This window comes from Amblyomma americanum, chromosome 1 (genome assembly GCF_052857255.1).
Source record: "Amblyomma americanum isolate KBUSLIRL-KWMA chromosome 1, ASM5285725v1, whole genome shotgun sequence".
NCBI lineage: Eukaryota > Metazoa > Arthropoda > Arachnida > Ixodida > Ixodidae > Amblyomma > Amblyomma americanum.
In genome coordinates this window covers 74,668,718-74,680,932 of record NC_135497.1, presented here as the reverse complement: position 1 = coordinate 74,680,932, position 12,215 = coordinate 74,668,718, and the positions used below count along the sequence as shown (strand labels likewise).

At 47.7% G+C, this 12,215-nt stretch overlaps 1 protein-coding gene across 2 annotated transcripts in view; it reads left to right on the top strand.

The window, feature by feature from the left end:
* The window catches only part of LOC144113032 (uncharacterized), a 34,416-nt gene that overhangs the window by 11,184 nt on the left and 11,017 nt on the right, over positions 1-12,215 (top strand). For both annotated transcript variants that reach the window (XM_077645916.1, XM_077645915.1), the window contains exons 5-6: positions 3,808-3,994; positions 5,140-11,664. In XM_077645916.1, the coding sequence (XP_077502042.1) occupies positions 3,808-3,994; positions 5,140-11,664 (6,712 nt within the window). The remainder of the gene's footprint in view (positions 1-3,807; positions 3,995-5,139; positions 11,665-12,215) is intronic.

Here is a 12,215-nt window from a genome sequence, read left to right as displayed (position 1 = left end):
CCTCTCCAAAAAGAGACCGACACATGACTCGATTGCTGCTTTCGCTCTCTCGCCGTACCCTCGCTTCCGGCTTGCAGCAGTAAACGTAAAGCCCCTCAAACTTGCCTCTCCAAAAAGAGACCGACACATGACTCGATTGCTGCTTTCGCTCTCTCGCCGTACCCTCGCTTCCGGCTTGCAGCTGTAAACGTAAAGCCCCTCAAACTTGCCTCTCCAAAAAGAGACCGACACATGACTCGATTGCTGCTTTCGCTCTCTCGCCGTACCCTCGCTTCCGGCTTGCAGCTGTAAACGTAAAGCCCCTCAAACTTGCCTCTCCAAAAAGAGACCGACACATGACTCGATTGCTGCTTTCGCTCTCTCGCCGTACCCTCGCTTCCGGCTTGCAGCTGTAAACGTAAAGCCCCTCAAACTTGCCTCTCCAAAAAGAGACCGACACATGACTCGATTGCTGCTTTCGCTCTCTCGCCGTACCCTCGCTTCCGGCTTGCAGCAGTAAACGTAAAGCCCCTCAAACTTGCCTCTCCAAAAAGAGACCGACACATGACTCGATTGCTGCTTTCGCTCTCTCGCCGTACCCTCGCTTCCGGTTTGCAGCTGTAAACGTAAAGCCCCTCAAACTTGCCTCTCCAAAAAGAGACCGACACATGACTCGATTGCTGCTTTCGCTCTCTCGCCGTACCCTCGCTTCCGGCTTGCAGCTGTAAACGTAAAGCCCCTCAAACTTGCCTCTCCAAAAAGAGACCGACACATGACTCGATTGCTGCTTTCGCTCTCTCGCCGTACCCTCGCTTCCGGCTCGCAGCAGTAAACGTAAAGCCCCTCAAACTTGCCTCTCCAAAAAGAGACCGACACATGACTCGATTGCTGCTTTCGCTCTCTCGCCGTACCCTCGCTTCCGGCTTGCAGCTGTAAACGTAAAGCCCCTCAAACTTGCCTCTCCAAAAAGAGACCGACACATGACTCGATTGCTGCTTTCGCTCTCTCGCCGTACCCTCGCTTCCGGCTTGCAGCTGTAAACGTAAAGCCCCTCAAACTTGCCTCTCCAAAAAGAGACCGACACATGACTCGATTGCTGCTTTCGCTCTCTCGCCGTACCCTCGCTTCCGGCTTGCAGCTGTAAACGTAAAGCCCCTCAAACTTGCCTCTCCAAAAAGAGACCGACACATGACTCGATTGCTGCTTTCGCTCTCTCGCCGTACCCTCGCTTCCGGCTTGCAGCAGTAAACGTAAAGCCCCTCAAACTTGCCTCTCCAAAAAGAGACCGACACATGACTCGATTGCTGCTTTCGCTCTCTCGCCGTACCCTCGCTTCCGGCTTGCAGCTGTAAACGTAAAGCCCCTCAAACTTGCCTCTCCAAAAAGAGACCGACACATGACTCGATTGCTGCTTTCGCTCTCTCGCCGTACCCTCGCTTCCGGCTTGCAGCTGTAAACGTAAAGCCCCTCAAACTTGCCTCTCCAAAAAGAGACCGACACATGACTCGATTGCTGCTTTCGCTCTCTCGCCGTACCCTCGCTTCCGGCTTGCAGCAGTAAACGTAAAGCCCCTCAAACTTTGTTTTAGCCTTTTTCCATCTACCTCTTGATCACACAACGTCCCATTTCTCTCCGTTGTGCGGGCGATTGAAAGCGCATCCTCCCTGCGCGTGGTTACTTTCGGATGGCTGAGTGTGCGGGACCTTCGTCTGCTCATTGGAGCGGTGGCTCTTCCGATTCTGAATACGAGCCGAGCTCGGATTCGGACTCGGACAGCGTCTCATCCGAGGAAGAGGTGAGTTCCGCATTGTCAGATTCTGATGTTGAAACGGCGGGACCATCATCCCGGAAGCGTGCGCGGCAAATGGAAACAATGTGGAAGAAAGGCGATTTCTCACCAACATTGTTTCCTTTCGACGCGTCACGTTCAGGACCGTCCGCGAGTGCAACTCTTCAACTGGATGCGCAAGAAGGTGACTATTTCAAGCTTTTTTTTGATGAGCCAATCGTTTCACACATCGTGAGTGAAACAAATCGGTTTGCGCGAGTGAAGACAAGCGCGCAAGGAGTTGCGCGCAAGTCGCGGCTGAGAGCTTGGGTGGAGACAGATGTAGCAGAAATGTACTGTTTCCTTGCGGTCGTTCTGCTGATGGGCCTGATAAGAAAGAATGCCTTGCAAGACTACTGGAACACGAACCCTATGTTGAACACACCATTTCTTGCAACCATTTTTTCGTTGAACCGCTTCCTGCTCCTCCTGCGGCTTCTCCATCTGAGCGACTCCACTGATATCGCAGATCGGCTGAGAACAGTGCGGCCATTTATGGAAGCAATTCAGAGCAAGATGAGTAGCCTGCTAATTCCTCACCAAGACCTGTGCATAGACGAGTCTGTGATGCCATGGAAAGGGCGGCTGTCATTTCGGCAATACATTCCTTCGAAGAGGCACTGCTTTGGTGTCAAGTTCTTTGTTCTTTGTGATGTCAAAACCGGCTACATTTTGAAATTTGTTCTGTACACTGGAGCGACGACAAACATGACCATGGTCAAGGATTTGGGATTTTCTGGCTCCATCGTTCTAGAGCTACTTGAAGACTACCTCGGCAAAGGACATTCGCTATTTGTAGATAATTGGTACACTAGCCCAGCATTATTCAACTGCCTTCAAGATAAAAAAACCAACACATGTGGAACTGTTCGGACGAACAGGAAGGGGCTTCCAAATTTCTCAAAAAAGATGAAAAAAGGGGAAGTGGAGTCATATCATACCGAGACTCTTCTTGCGCTCAAATGGCATGACAAGAGAGATGTACATGTACTAACGTCGATGCATAATGCACGTCTGGAAGACAGGGAAGGTGGATAGGGTAACAGGCGAGAACAAGCAAAAGCCCGCATGTGTTCTCGAATACAATATGAAGATGGGATTAGTGGACAAGACGGGCATGATGATGAGTTTTGCTGAAAGCATTAGGAAGAGCCTCAAGTGGTACAAAAAGTTTTTTTTTCATATTATGGACATGTGCCTTCTGAATGCCTTCACCTTGTGGCGTGAAAATGGTGGGCGAAAAACATTCGGCGAATTTCGTTTGAATGTCGTGTACCAACTAATACAAGAGTTCCACACTGCTAGGAGGAGAGGTGGAAAACGGAGCGGTGATGACCCGACGAGGCTCACGGCATGACACTTTCCCCAGATGGTTCCTCCGAGCGAAGCCAAAGGGAGCCGCACCCAACGGAGGTGTCACGTGTGTGCGAACACTGTTCGAGGGCAAAAGAAAAGGAAAGACACCCGTGTGATGTGCGCTGAGTGCGACAAAGGCTTGTGCCTGGACCCATGCTTCAAGATCTACCACACTCTCAAGAAGTATTGAGCAGTGTTTTTTTTTTTTTTTCATGTTATCCCCATTTATCTCATTTATAGTCAGGCTGATGATGATGTTTACCAACAGCTGCAGAACACTGAAATGTGCATATTCCATTGACTATTTTATTTGTATACCAATAATAATCAAAAATAAATTGCTATGCTCATTCCCTTTTATGCTCGTTCCCTGAAACCAAGCCGACACTGGGGGTGCGTCACGGCCAGAAAGGCCCGACAGCGAAAGGGTTAAGCCTTGCAATTAACAATTTGTATTGTGTAACGTGCTCAGTATTGGAAGAATGCGGAGTCTGTCTGATGTACTAGAAGATGGCAGTTTGTACCACGAAGGTGCTGTACAGCAACCTTTGCTGCGTTACCAACCCTTTAAGCTATATTGACGGTACTCTACATTGCTGTATGGTGGGCTTTGTACGGGAGCTAATTGTAAAATTTTCATGCAGGCGCACGTTGTGAATGTCACTGGCTCAGCTGATGTGAAGCACAATGGGGAAGATGTAGACAACGAGTCTTTCCTTGGCCATGGGGACATTGTTCAAATTGGTCCACGGCAGTTCCGCTTTGAATGGGTGGAAAAGCGGAAGAAAGAAGAGAGTTCTAAAGTTGCTGCTGCTTCTCACCAGCCAAAAGGTAAGGTACTTTCCTTGATTGTGCAGAATTATACCTACTGCTTTATACAGTTCGCCTGCAAAAGTCTAATTGAGGTAATCTGTAATGCCTGTGCACGTTAAGAACCCCAGGTGGTCGAAATTTCCAGAGCCCTTCACTGCGGCGTGCCTCATAGCCTGAGTTGCTTTGGGACGTTAAACACCCATAAACCATTCTTACCTCAGTTATTTCATTTTATGCTATCATTACCACAGCATGCAATAATGACATTGATTAGTAATGGATGTTGAATTGTTAGAGTCGGGTTTGTTAGCTGCCCCTCACACAGCTGTTATAACTGCCTGTGTAGTCAGCAGGAGCTCTGCCCTCTGCCGTTGATAATGTGGTAGGTCTGAAAGGGCTAGTAGAATTGTAGCAGTCAAGTGAGTGGAAGAAAATGGATCATGGGTGTTTGGGTGCTTCAGGTCACTTTAGTCTAAGGTTGCAGGTTTTCCCATGAAGCCGGAACTGGTGGCAAATTCATGTTTGGTGTGCGCAGAAAGTGTTCATTTGACGTAATGTTGAGTACCTGGATATTCCTGTGAAAGTAATTTCAGTGTCTTAAATTTTTAGGAGACGACCGCTCTTCAGTGATTTTACTCTAGCATGATATGGCGGAAAGTTTTCACTATGCATTTTAAGGTCGTTTAGTCTGCCATATAATCATTGTTGGGTACTGTGTTTAAGCGACACACAGTTATTGTTTGAACAGAGATTTTGTGGCAGTAGAGCCGTCATTTATGTTGCTAATGGCCCCTCATGTCATGACTGTCAATTAAGCATCAGTTCAATTCAGGGTACAGCCTCTGAATGGATTGGGTAGATGCAACTTAGTTTTTTTAGAGGTAAAGTTTCTGTGCAGTCAGTGTTTGTTTCTGGCAGAGTTTGTAAAGAATTGAAAACTTTGTTATTTGGCGTGTAAGGCACTGTGATAGGTTACACTGTATCGCCTTGTGCACTTGCTTGTAATTGCTAATGAAGAACCAAGCTCTTGGTTCTTTTTGTCACTGCTTGTTGCATCTAAGATGAGGTGCTTGATATGTTTAGACAAATTATTTCGTTAAGAAAAAAGAACGGAGGGCTACTAGCAAGCATGTATCATGCATCTGTGAAAACTTTTTTTTTAGCTGCAGGGGATGCAAGAGAGAGTTCAACACTGCATAATGAAATTGATAATGAGGCTCACCATGTGGAACAGTCAAATGGAACACCTGGTGCCTGTACACCTACTGCATATTCCTTTGACCAGTCACTCTTCAAGACTCCTCGTATTCCGCCAGAAATGTTTGTGTCACCTTTGTCTGCAACAGATTCTGACGGGTGTAATGGCGATAAGGGTGGTCCAGGGACTGATGCTCTGGGCAACAGTCAACATAACAGCTCTTCATCATCGACACCTTTGATTGATGAGCCAAGGATTCGAGCCTTGCATTCAAGTACCTCATCAACACCCTTGATTGATGAACCAAGGACCCGAACGACACGCTCAAGGAGCTCATTGGTAGGCATGGTTAATAGCTTTCGTGAACAAGAGCATTCTGCATTCCAGGAAAGACAGAGCTACAGCTCGCTCAAGAGAAAGTCTCAGTCCCACCAATGTAGTGTAGAGGAAGGGCCCAGCAAACTGAGGCGCTCTGATAGCTGTGGGCATGCTCAACGTACACCTTTGGCATGCCACAGCAATGCCAATGGACAGTCTGGTCCTTCAAGTCGTTCGAGTTCTACAGAAGGCTGTGCTGCCCACATTGATGGTTCTACACTCCCAGGCACATCTGCTCAATTTTTTGCTGCCAGTACACCAGTGACAAGAGCTGCAAGAAATAGTCGCTTGCGGAGCGACAAGTCTCTTAAAGGCATTTCATTCTCGCACCAGGAAAAAAACTCTGGTTTTGTAACTCCAGGATCACAGAGCTCCTACCCAAATGGTAACGCTACAACAGATGAATCATTCCTTGATTCACCTGGCCTTTCTAGGAGGGCACTCAGAAGCTCTCGAGCAAGTTTGTCCCACACATCTTTGAGCTCATCAGCTGACTCTCTAGGTTGTGAGTCCTTGTTCAAAACACCCAGCCATACTGATTCCATCAGCAAAACAGAGTTGGGTCCTCTCACTGCTCAAGATATATCTAATTGTTCACTTGGCAACAAGCGTGTCCATAAACGGCTTTCACACGTTGCAAATGAAAGCTCCCAGCAAAGCCAGGCAAAAAGCTTTACAGCAAGCCCTATGAGCAGCCGTTCAAGGCACTCCTTGGAGAAAAATACTAATGGGGCTCAGACACCTTCAGACCATTCTGCTAGGAGCACTAGGGCTAATTCATCTCTTGGTCAGAACTCTGAGTCTACCAGCAGTGTTAAAAGAGTGGTCACCGCTGATGAAACTATTAGTTCATTTGATGGTTCTAACTGCGAAGGCCAGTTTGGTGCAAGCACTCTAGGCTTTCTAGAACAGGAAGAAGGTGTTTCTGCTAAGAAGACAGGGTCCAAACGTGCTATCTCGACAGACAGTACTTCAAGTTTTAAGGAATCTCCAGGGGACAAAGGAGGCACTGCAGAAGTTTCTTCTAGGGCTGCCAGAAGCAGCATCACTAACAGTGCAGTCGACTCACCAACCTGGGTTGAATTGGGCAGCGAAGGTCTATTGCAAGGTGTCTTCTGTGTCTCTGCAGATGACTCAAAGAGAGTTACTAGAAGTACCAGACTCAGCCACACACCAAATCAAACACCTGCTTCTAACAACAAAAGCAAAAAGGCAAGTCCAGAACAAGAGGGTGCAGTTGCTTGTGAGGAAGGGGATGATGAGGAGGAAGGTGTACCAGTGCAATCTGCACGAGAGATGTCACAATCTGATCAGGAGTCATTGGAACACATGGGCATCGTGGCAGAATCTCCTAAGGTGACTGTCAGTAAGCAAACAATTCAAACGTTGGAAAACAGTCGAGAAAGTGCACTGGAGAAGGCCACTTTGCTTACCAGGAGTGGAAGATTTAGCCACACACCGACTTCAAAGGAAATGAGAGAAGAGGTTTCCGAGCTTGAGGCAACAGGCACAGCAAGTGCTTTGAAAGCCCCGACGTCTAGGCGAACTTTGCGTTCAAGCAATGTAAGCGAAGAGATGAACCGAGCAGTAAGCACATTGTCCCCTGGACACATGACTTTGGATGATGTCGATGCTGCTGTTAAAGGGTTCAACAAGAGAACTAGAAGTGCAAGGTTTAGCCATGAATTGGTTTCAAGAAAGGCAGATGAAAAGGCTTCAGAGCACAAAAGAGGAGGCATGTCACCCACATTGCAATCTTCAGGAGCACAGCAAGCTCTTATTTCAAAGAAGGGAATTGAAGGGATGTTAAAACAGAAAACTGCAGGCACTCCAAAGTCGTTGAAGGCTTTGGCAGCAAGGCAGGTGCCGAGGTCAAGTGAAGTAAATGAAAAGGAAGCTGCAAACACATTGCTGTCTAAACGTATGTCATCGCAGAACATGGGTGTTGCGCTTGAGGAGTCCTTTGGGTGTACAAGGAGCACTAGGTCTAGCTGCACACCAGCTTCAGTGAGTCCACATGTGGAGAAACTTGAGCAACAGATTGAAGGCACTCCAGTTGCTGTCAAAGGCACAAAGGGTAAACAGACAGCAGTATCAAAGTTGGCATTTGGAGGGGTCTCGAAGCAGAAGAGAGACAGTGCTGTGTTAGGAGGTGAGAAAACACCAACATTACTCAAGGCGGATGAAGAGAGGAGCCCAGAGCAGGAAACTTTAGACATGCAAACTTCAAAGACATTGAGCTCCCCAAAATCTGACTGTACACCAGCTTCTAGGAGTGGAGACAGAGGTACTCCTGGGCCAGATGAAGTGGGCTCACAAGATCCCATGGGAGGCTCAGAAACTAGGCAAGCGCCAGTATCGAGGAAGAACAAAGCCTTAACATCGGAAACACTTAACACACCAAAGTCCTCGAAAGCTTTAGGCAGTAAGAGAACACCGGCTTCAGGCAAGATAGATGTAAGTAACGAGGCGACAGAAGAGGGCATAGTGGGCACACCAGCAGCAGCTGAATGTGCGCCTTTCATGAGCACCGGTTCTGTGATGAATGAGTCTTTCCGGAGAAGTGCGAGGTCAAGCTGCACGCCAGTCTTGGAACAGGAGCCTAACACAGAAAGCATTTTTAACCCTTTGGAAGCTTCAATGGCTAGGCAAAGTATTCCAGGCAATATGAAATCTGAAGCAGACACACCAAAGTTTCAGAAAGTTGCAGGAGTGAAGCGGACATCAGCTGCAAAGATGACGACACAAGAGCGAGGGGACCTTAAGCAAACAACACGGGCCTCATCAGCTAAGCGCGTCTCCTTTGATGACACCTGTGTTGTAGTTGAGGGATTTGTCAGGTCCACAAGATCTAGCCTCTCGTCAGCTTCAAGGAACGTAAATGCAGCGACTCCTGGGATGGAGGAAGTCTGCTCACAGAATGTCATGGGAGATTCAATAGTATCAAGGAGGAGCAAAGAAGCCCTAGCACAGGAAACAGTGGACACACCAAAGTCTTTGAAAACTTCAGGAGGTAAACAAACTCCAGCTTCGAGCAAGATGAGTGCAAGTGAAGAGGCTACAGAACAGGACATAATGGGCACATCACCAGTTGAACGCTCACCTTTAATGAGCATCAGTCCTGTGGTGGCTGAGTCTGTTGGGACACAAAGTACAAGGTCTAGCCGCACACCAACCTTGAAAAATTCAAGTAAAGAGGCTCCAGGGGATGAGACAGTAGGCCTCACACCAAACTCTTTGAAAGCTAGTGGGCAAAAGAAAGCTGTTTCAAGGAAGGTGAGTAATGAAACTCCGCAGCAAGAGATGGCAGACACACCAAACTCTCTAAAAGCCTCGGCAGCGAAGCGGACATCAGCTTCCAAGAAGATAATAGAAAATCAAGGGGACCTTAAGCAAACAACACTGGCCTCACCATCTGAATGTGTGTCCTTTGATAACACATCTGCTGCAACTGAGGGGTTTGTCAGGTCCACAAGACCTAGCCTTTCGTCAGCTTCAAGGAACGTAAATGCAGTGACTCCTGGGATGGAGGAAGTCTGCTTGCAGAATGTCATGGGAGCTTCAAGAGTATCGAGGAGGAGCAAAGAAGCCCTAGCACAGGAAAAAGTGGACACACCGAAGTCTTTGAAAACTTCAGGAGGTAAACAGACTCCAGCTTCAAGCAAGATCAGTGCAAGTGAAGAGGCTACAGAGCAGGACATAATGGGCACATCTTCAGTTGAACGCTCACCTTTAATGAGCATCAGTCCTGTGGTGGCTGAATCTGTTGGGACACAAAGTACAAGGTCTAGCCGCACACCAACCGTGAAAAATTCAAGTAAAGAGGCTCCAGGGGATGAGATAGTAGGCCTCGCACCAAACTCTTTGAAAGCTAGTGGGCAAAAGAAAGCTGTTTCAAGGAAGGTGAATAATGAAACTCCGCAGCAAGAGATGGCAGACACACCAAAGTCTCTAAAAGCCTCTGCAGCGAAGCGGATATCGGCTTCCAAGAAGATAATAGAAGATCAAGGGGACCTTAAGCAAACAACACGGGCCTCACCATCTGAATGTGTGTCCTTTGATAACACATCTGCTGCAACTGAGGGGTTTGTCAGGTCCACAAGATCTAGCCTCTCGTCAGCTTCAAGGAACGTAAATGCAGTGACTCCTGGGATGGAGGAAGTCGGCTCGCAGAATGTCATGGGAGCTTCAAGAGTATCGAGGAGGAGCAAAGAAGCCCTAGCACAGGAAACAGTGGACACACCAAAGTCTTTGAAAACTTCAGGACGTAAACAAACTCCAGCTTCGAGCAAGATCAGTGCGAGTGAAGAGGCCACAGAGCAGAACATAATGGGCGCATCACCAGTTGAATCACCGAAGTATCTGGAGGCCTCAACAGCTCAATGGGCATCACCTGCAAAGAATGTAGTTGAAGAGGACCTTGAGCAAGAAACAGGTGCTTCACCATCTAAGCAGGTGTTCTCAAATAACACGTGTGTAGTGAGTGAGGAGTCAGTCAGGCCTACAAGATCTGGGCGGACGCCAGCCTCAAGGAATATCATCACAGAGACTCCTGGACAGGAGGAAGTGCATTTACAGGAAGCCACGAGAGGCTCAGGAGCTAAGCGGCCAGCAGTTTCTAGGAAGAACAAAAAGGCCTCAGCACAGAAGCCAGTGGGCACCCCAAAGTCATCAAAGGCTTTAGGAGTGAAACAAGTGCAACCTTCAGACGAGGTGATTGCAGATGGAGGAACCTTGGAGCAGGACACGGCGGGCATGGCTCCAGATGAGTATGTTACCTTTGACAACACAGATTCAGCAGTGGAAGCGTCGGACAGGACGAGAAGCATAAGGTCAAGTCAGACGTCTTCAAATGAGGGGAAACTAAAAGTCACAGAGAAAGAGAAGGAAGCCACAGCAGGCTCAAATCAAAAGCCTTCTTCAAAGCCTTCAAGAGCCAAGCGAACACCAACATCGAAAAGGGCGACTGCTGCAGACGTTGCCACTGAACTAGAGAAAGCAGGCATGTCACCATTGCAGCATGTAGCTTTTGACAACACAGATGGTACTGCGGCAGCATCTGGCAGGGCCACTAGAGCTGCCAGGCCTAAGTATGCGGAAAATGACAAAAGAACTGATGTGAAGATGCCGAGGCAAGAAGCAGAATGCACAGTGAGCCCCTTGAAAGCTTTAGAAGCTGCACAAACGCTGGCTTCAAACAAGGAGCTTGGGGAATCGCCAAAACTGGAAGCAGTAGATACTAAGAAGACTTCGAGAAAAATTCTGCAGGCAAAGACAGCACGGTCTAGGAGGAAAGTGAATGAAGGGGAAGAGGTCCCTGAGCTAGAAACTGCAGGCGTGTCCCCATCAAAATGCTCATCTGCAACCCATGTACATGCCTTGGCAGATGAACCTGCCAGACCTACAAGAGGTTGCCGTACTCGGGGTTCAAGAAAGGACAATGTAGAGGCCCCAGAAGAAAAGGAAGTAGACCACCCACAAAGTACAAAAGCAACCAGAGCGAAGCATACACAGGGTTCAAGGAAAGTTTGCAAGAAAGATGAAACGCTGCAAGATGTTGCTGGCAGTAGCCTGGTAACGAGCAGTACTACTCAAAGGAAGGATGCGACATTTGACAAGCATCTGCAGGGGGAGCTATCCCCAACTAAAGAAGTCTCTGTCACAAGGAACACCCGTGGCAAGCGCAAGGTTGATTTGAAGAAAGAGTCCATAGCAGAAAAGCAGACTACTGCTGAAGAGTTAATTGGTACTGTTGCTGAAAAAAGGGGGCGCCGGCAGCAGCGTGTTGCTTCAGCCGAGGATGCACAAAATCCAGACAGCACAGAACAGATCATTAATCCAAAAATCACCAGACAACGCCGGGCAAATGGTGGAGCAAAGAAAGCACCGAGGAATAAAGAAGTGGTTGATGATGCCCCCGCTTCCCCAAATGTTGAGGAGGCTACTGTGGAAACAGCAAGTACCGAAGGCAAAGTATTAGCAACAACCATGGAGCCGAAAAGAAGCAAGCGGAAGATGGCTGCTGTGAAAGTTGATATGGCCCAGACAGCAACTGAAGCAACTCCAAGGAAGACCCGGGGAAGACGTGCCAAAGCACTCGAGACTGTCATTGGTAAGCAGACTGTTGAAGCCTATTCTTTTAAGTGCTTATCTTATAAGGGTTAGTCCTTGCGGAACAGTTTTTTGTTTTGCAGACCCGTAGGCAGATTTTGCCAGTGCTTTTTGCTTTTCAGTTCCAAGAATGCACATGCAAGTACGTGTGTGCTAGTGCTAAAATTGTTCCAAGTGTGCTATCCATGTTAATATCATGCATGATGTAATGCTGTGCATGTTTATACCTGATGATTCTTTTTTTACAGGTTTATAATAAAAAAGCGACACTGATGGTCACATAGATGCTGCTTTCACTGAGTGTATGTTGGGCTCGGAGTACTCTTGAGTGACAAGGTAGTGGTCATGGTTATGGGACTAGTTAGTCAAAATTTCCTAATTACCCTTTTAATTGTTTTAATACAGCACGGTGAAATTGCAGTCTTGAAGGCTGTTGATTCGAGGGAAATCCAATTTACAGAACTCACGAAAGTGCAAAACCCTGTATGTCAGTCAGTTTATTGCTTCCTCCCTCCCTTTTTTTCCTAAAGTTATCTTTCGCTGTAACCTCCC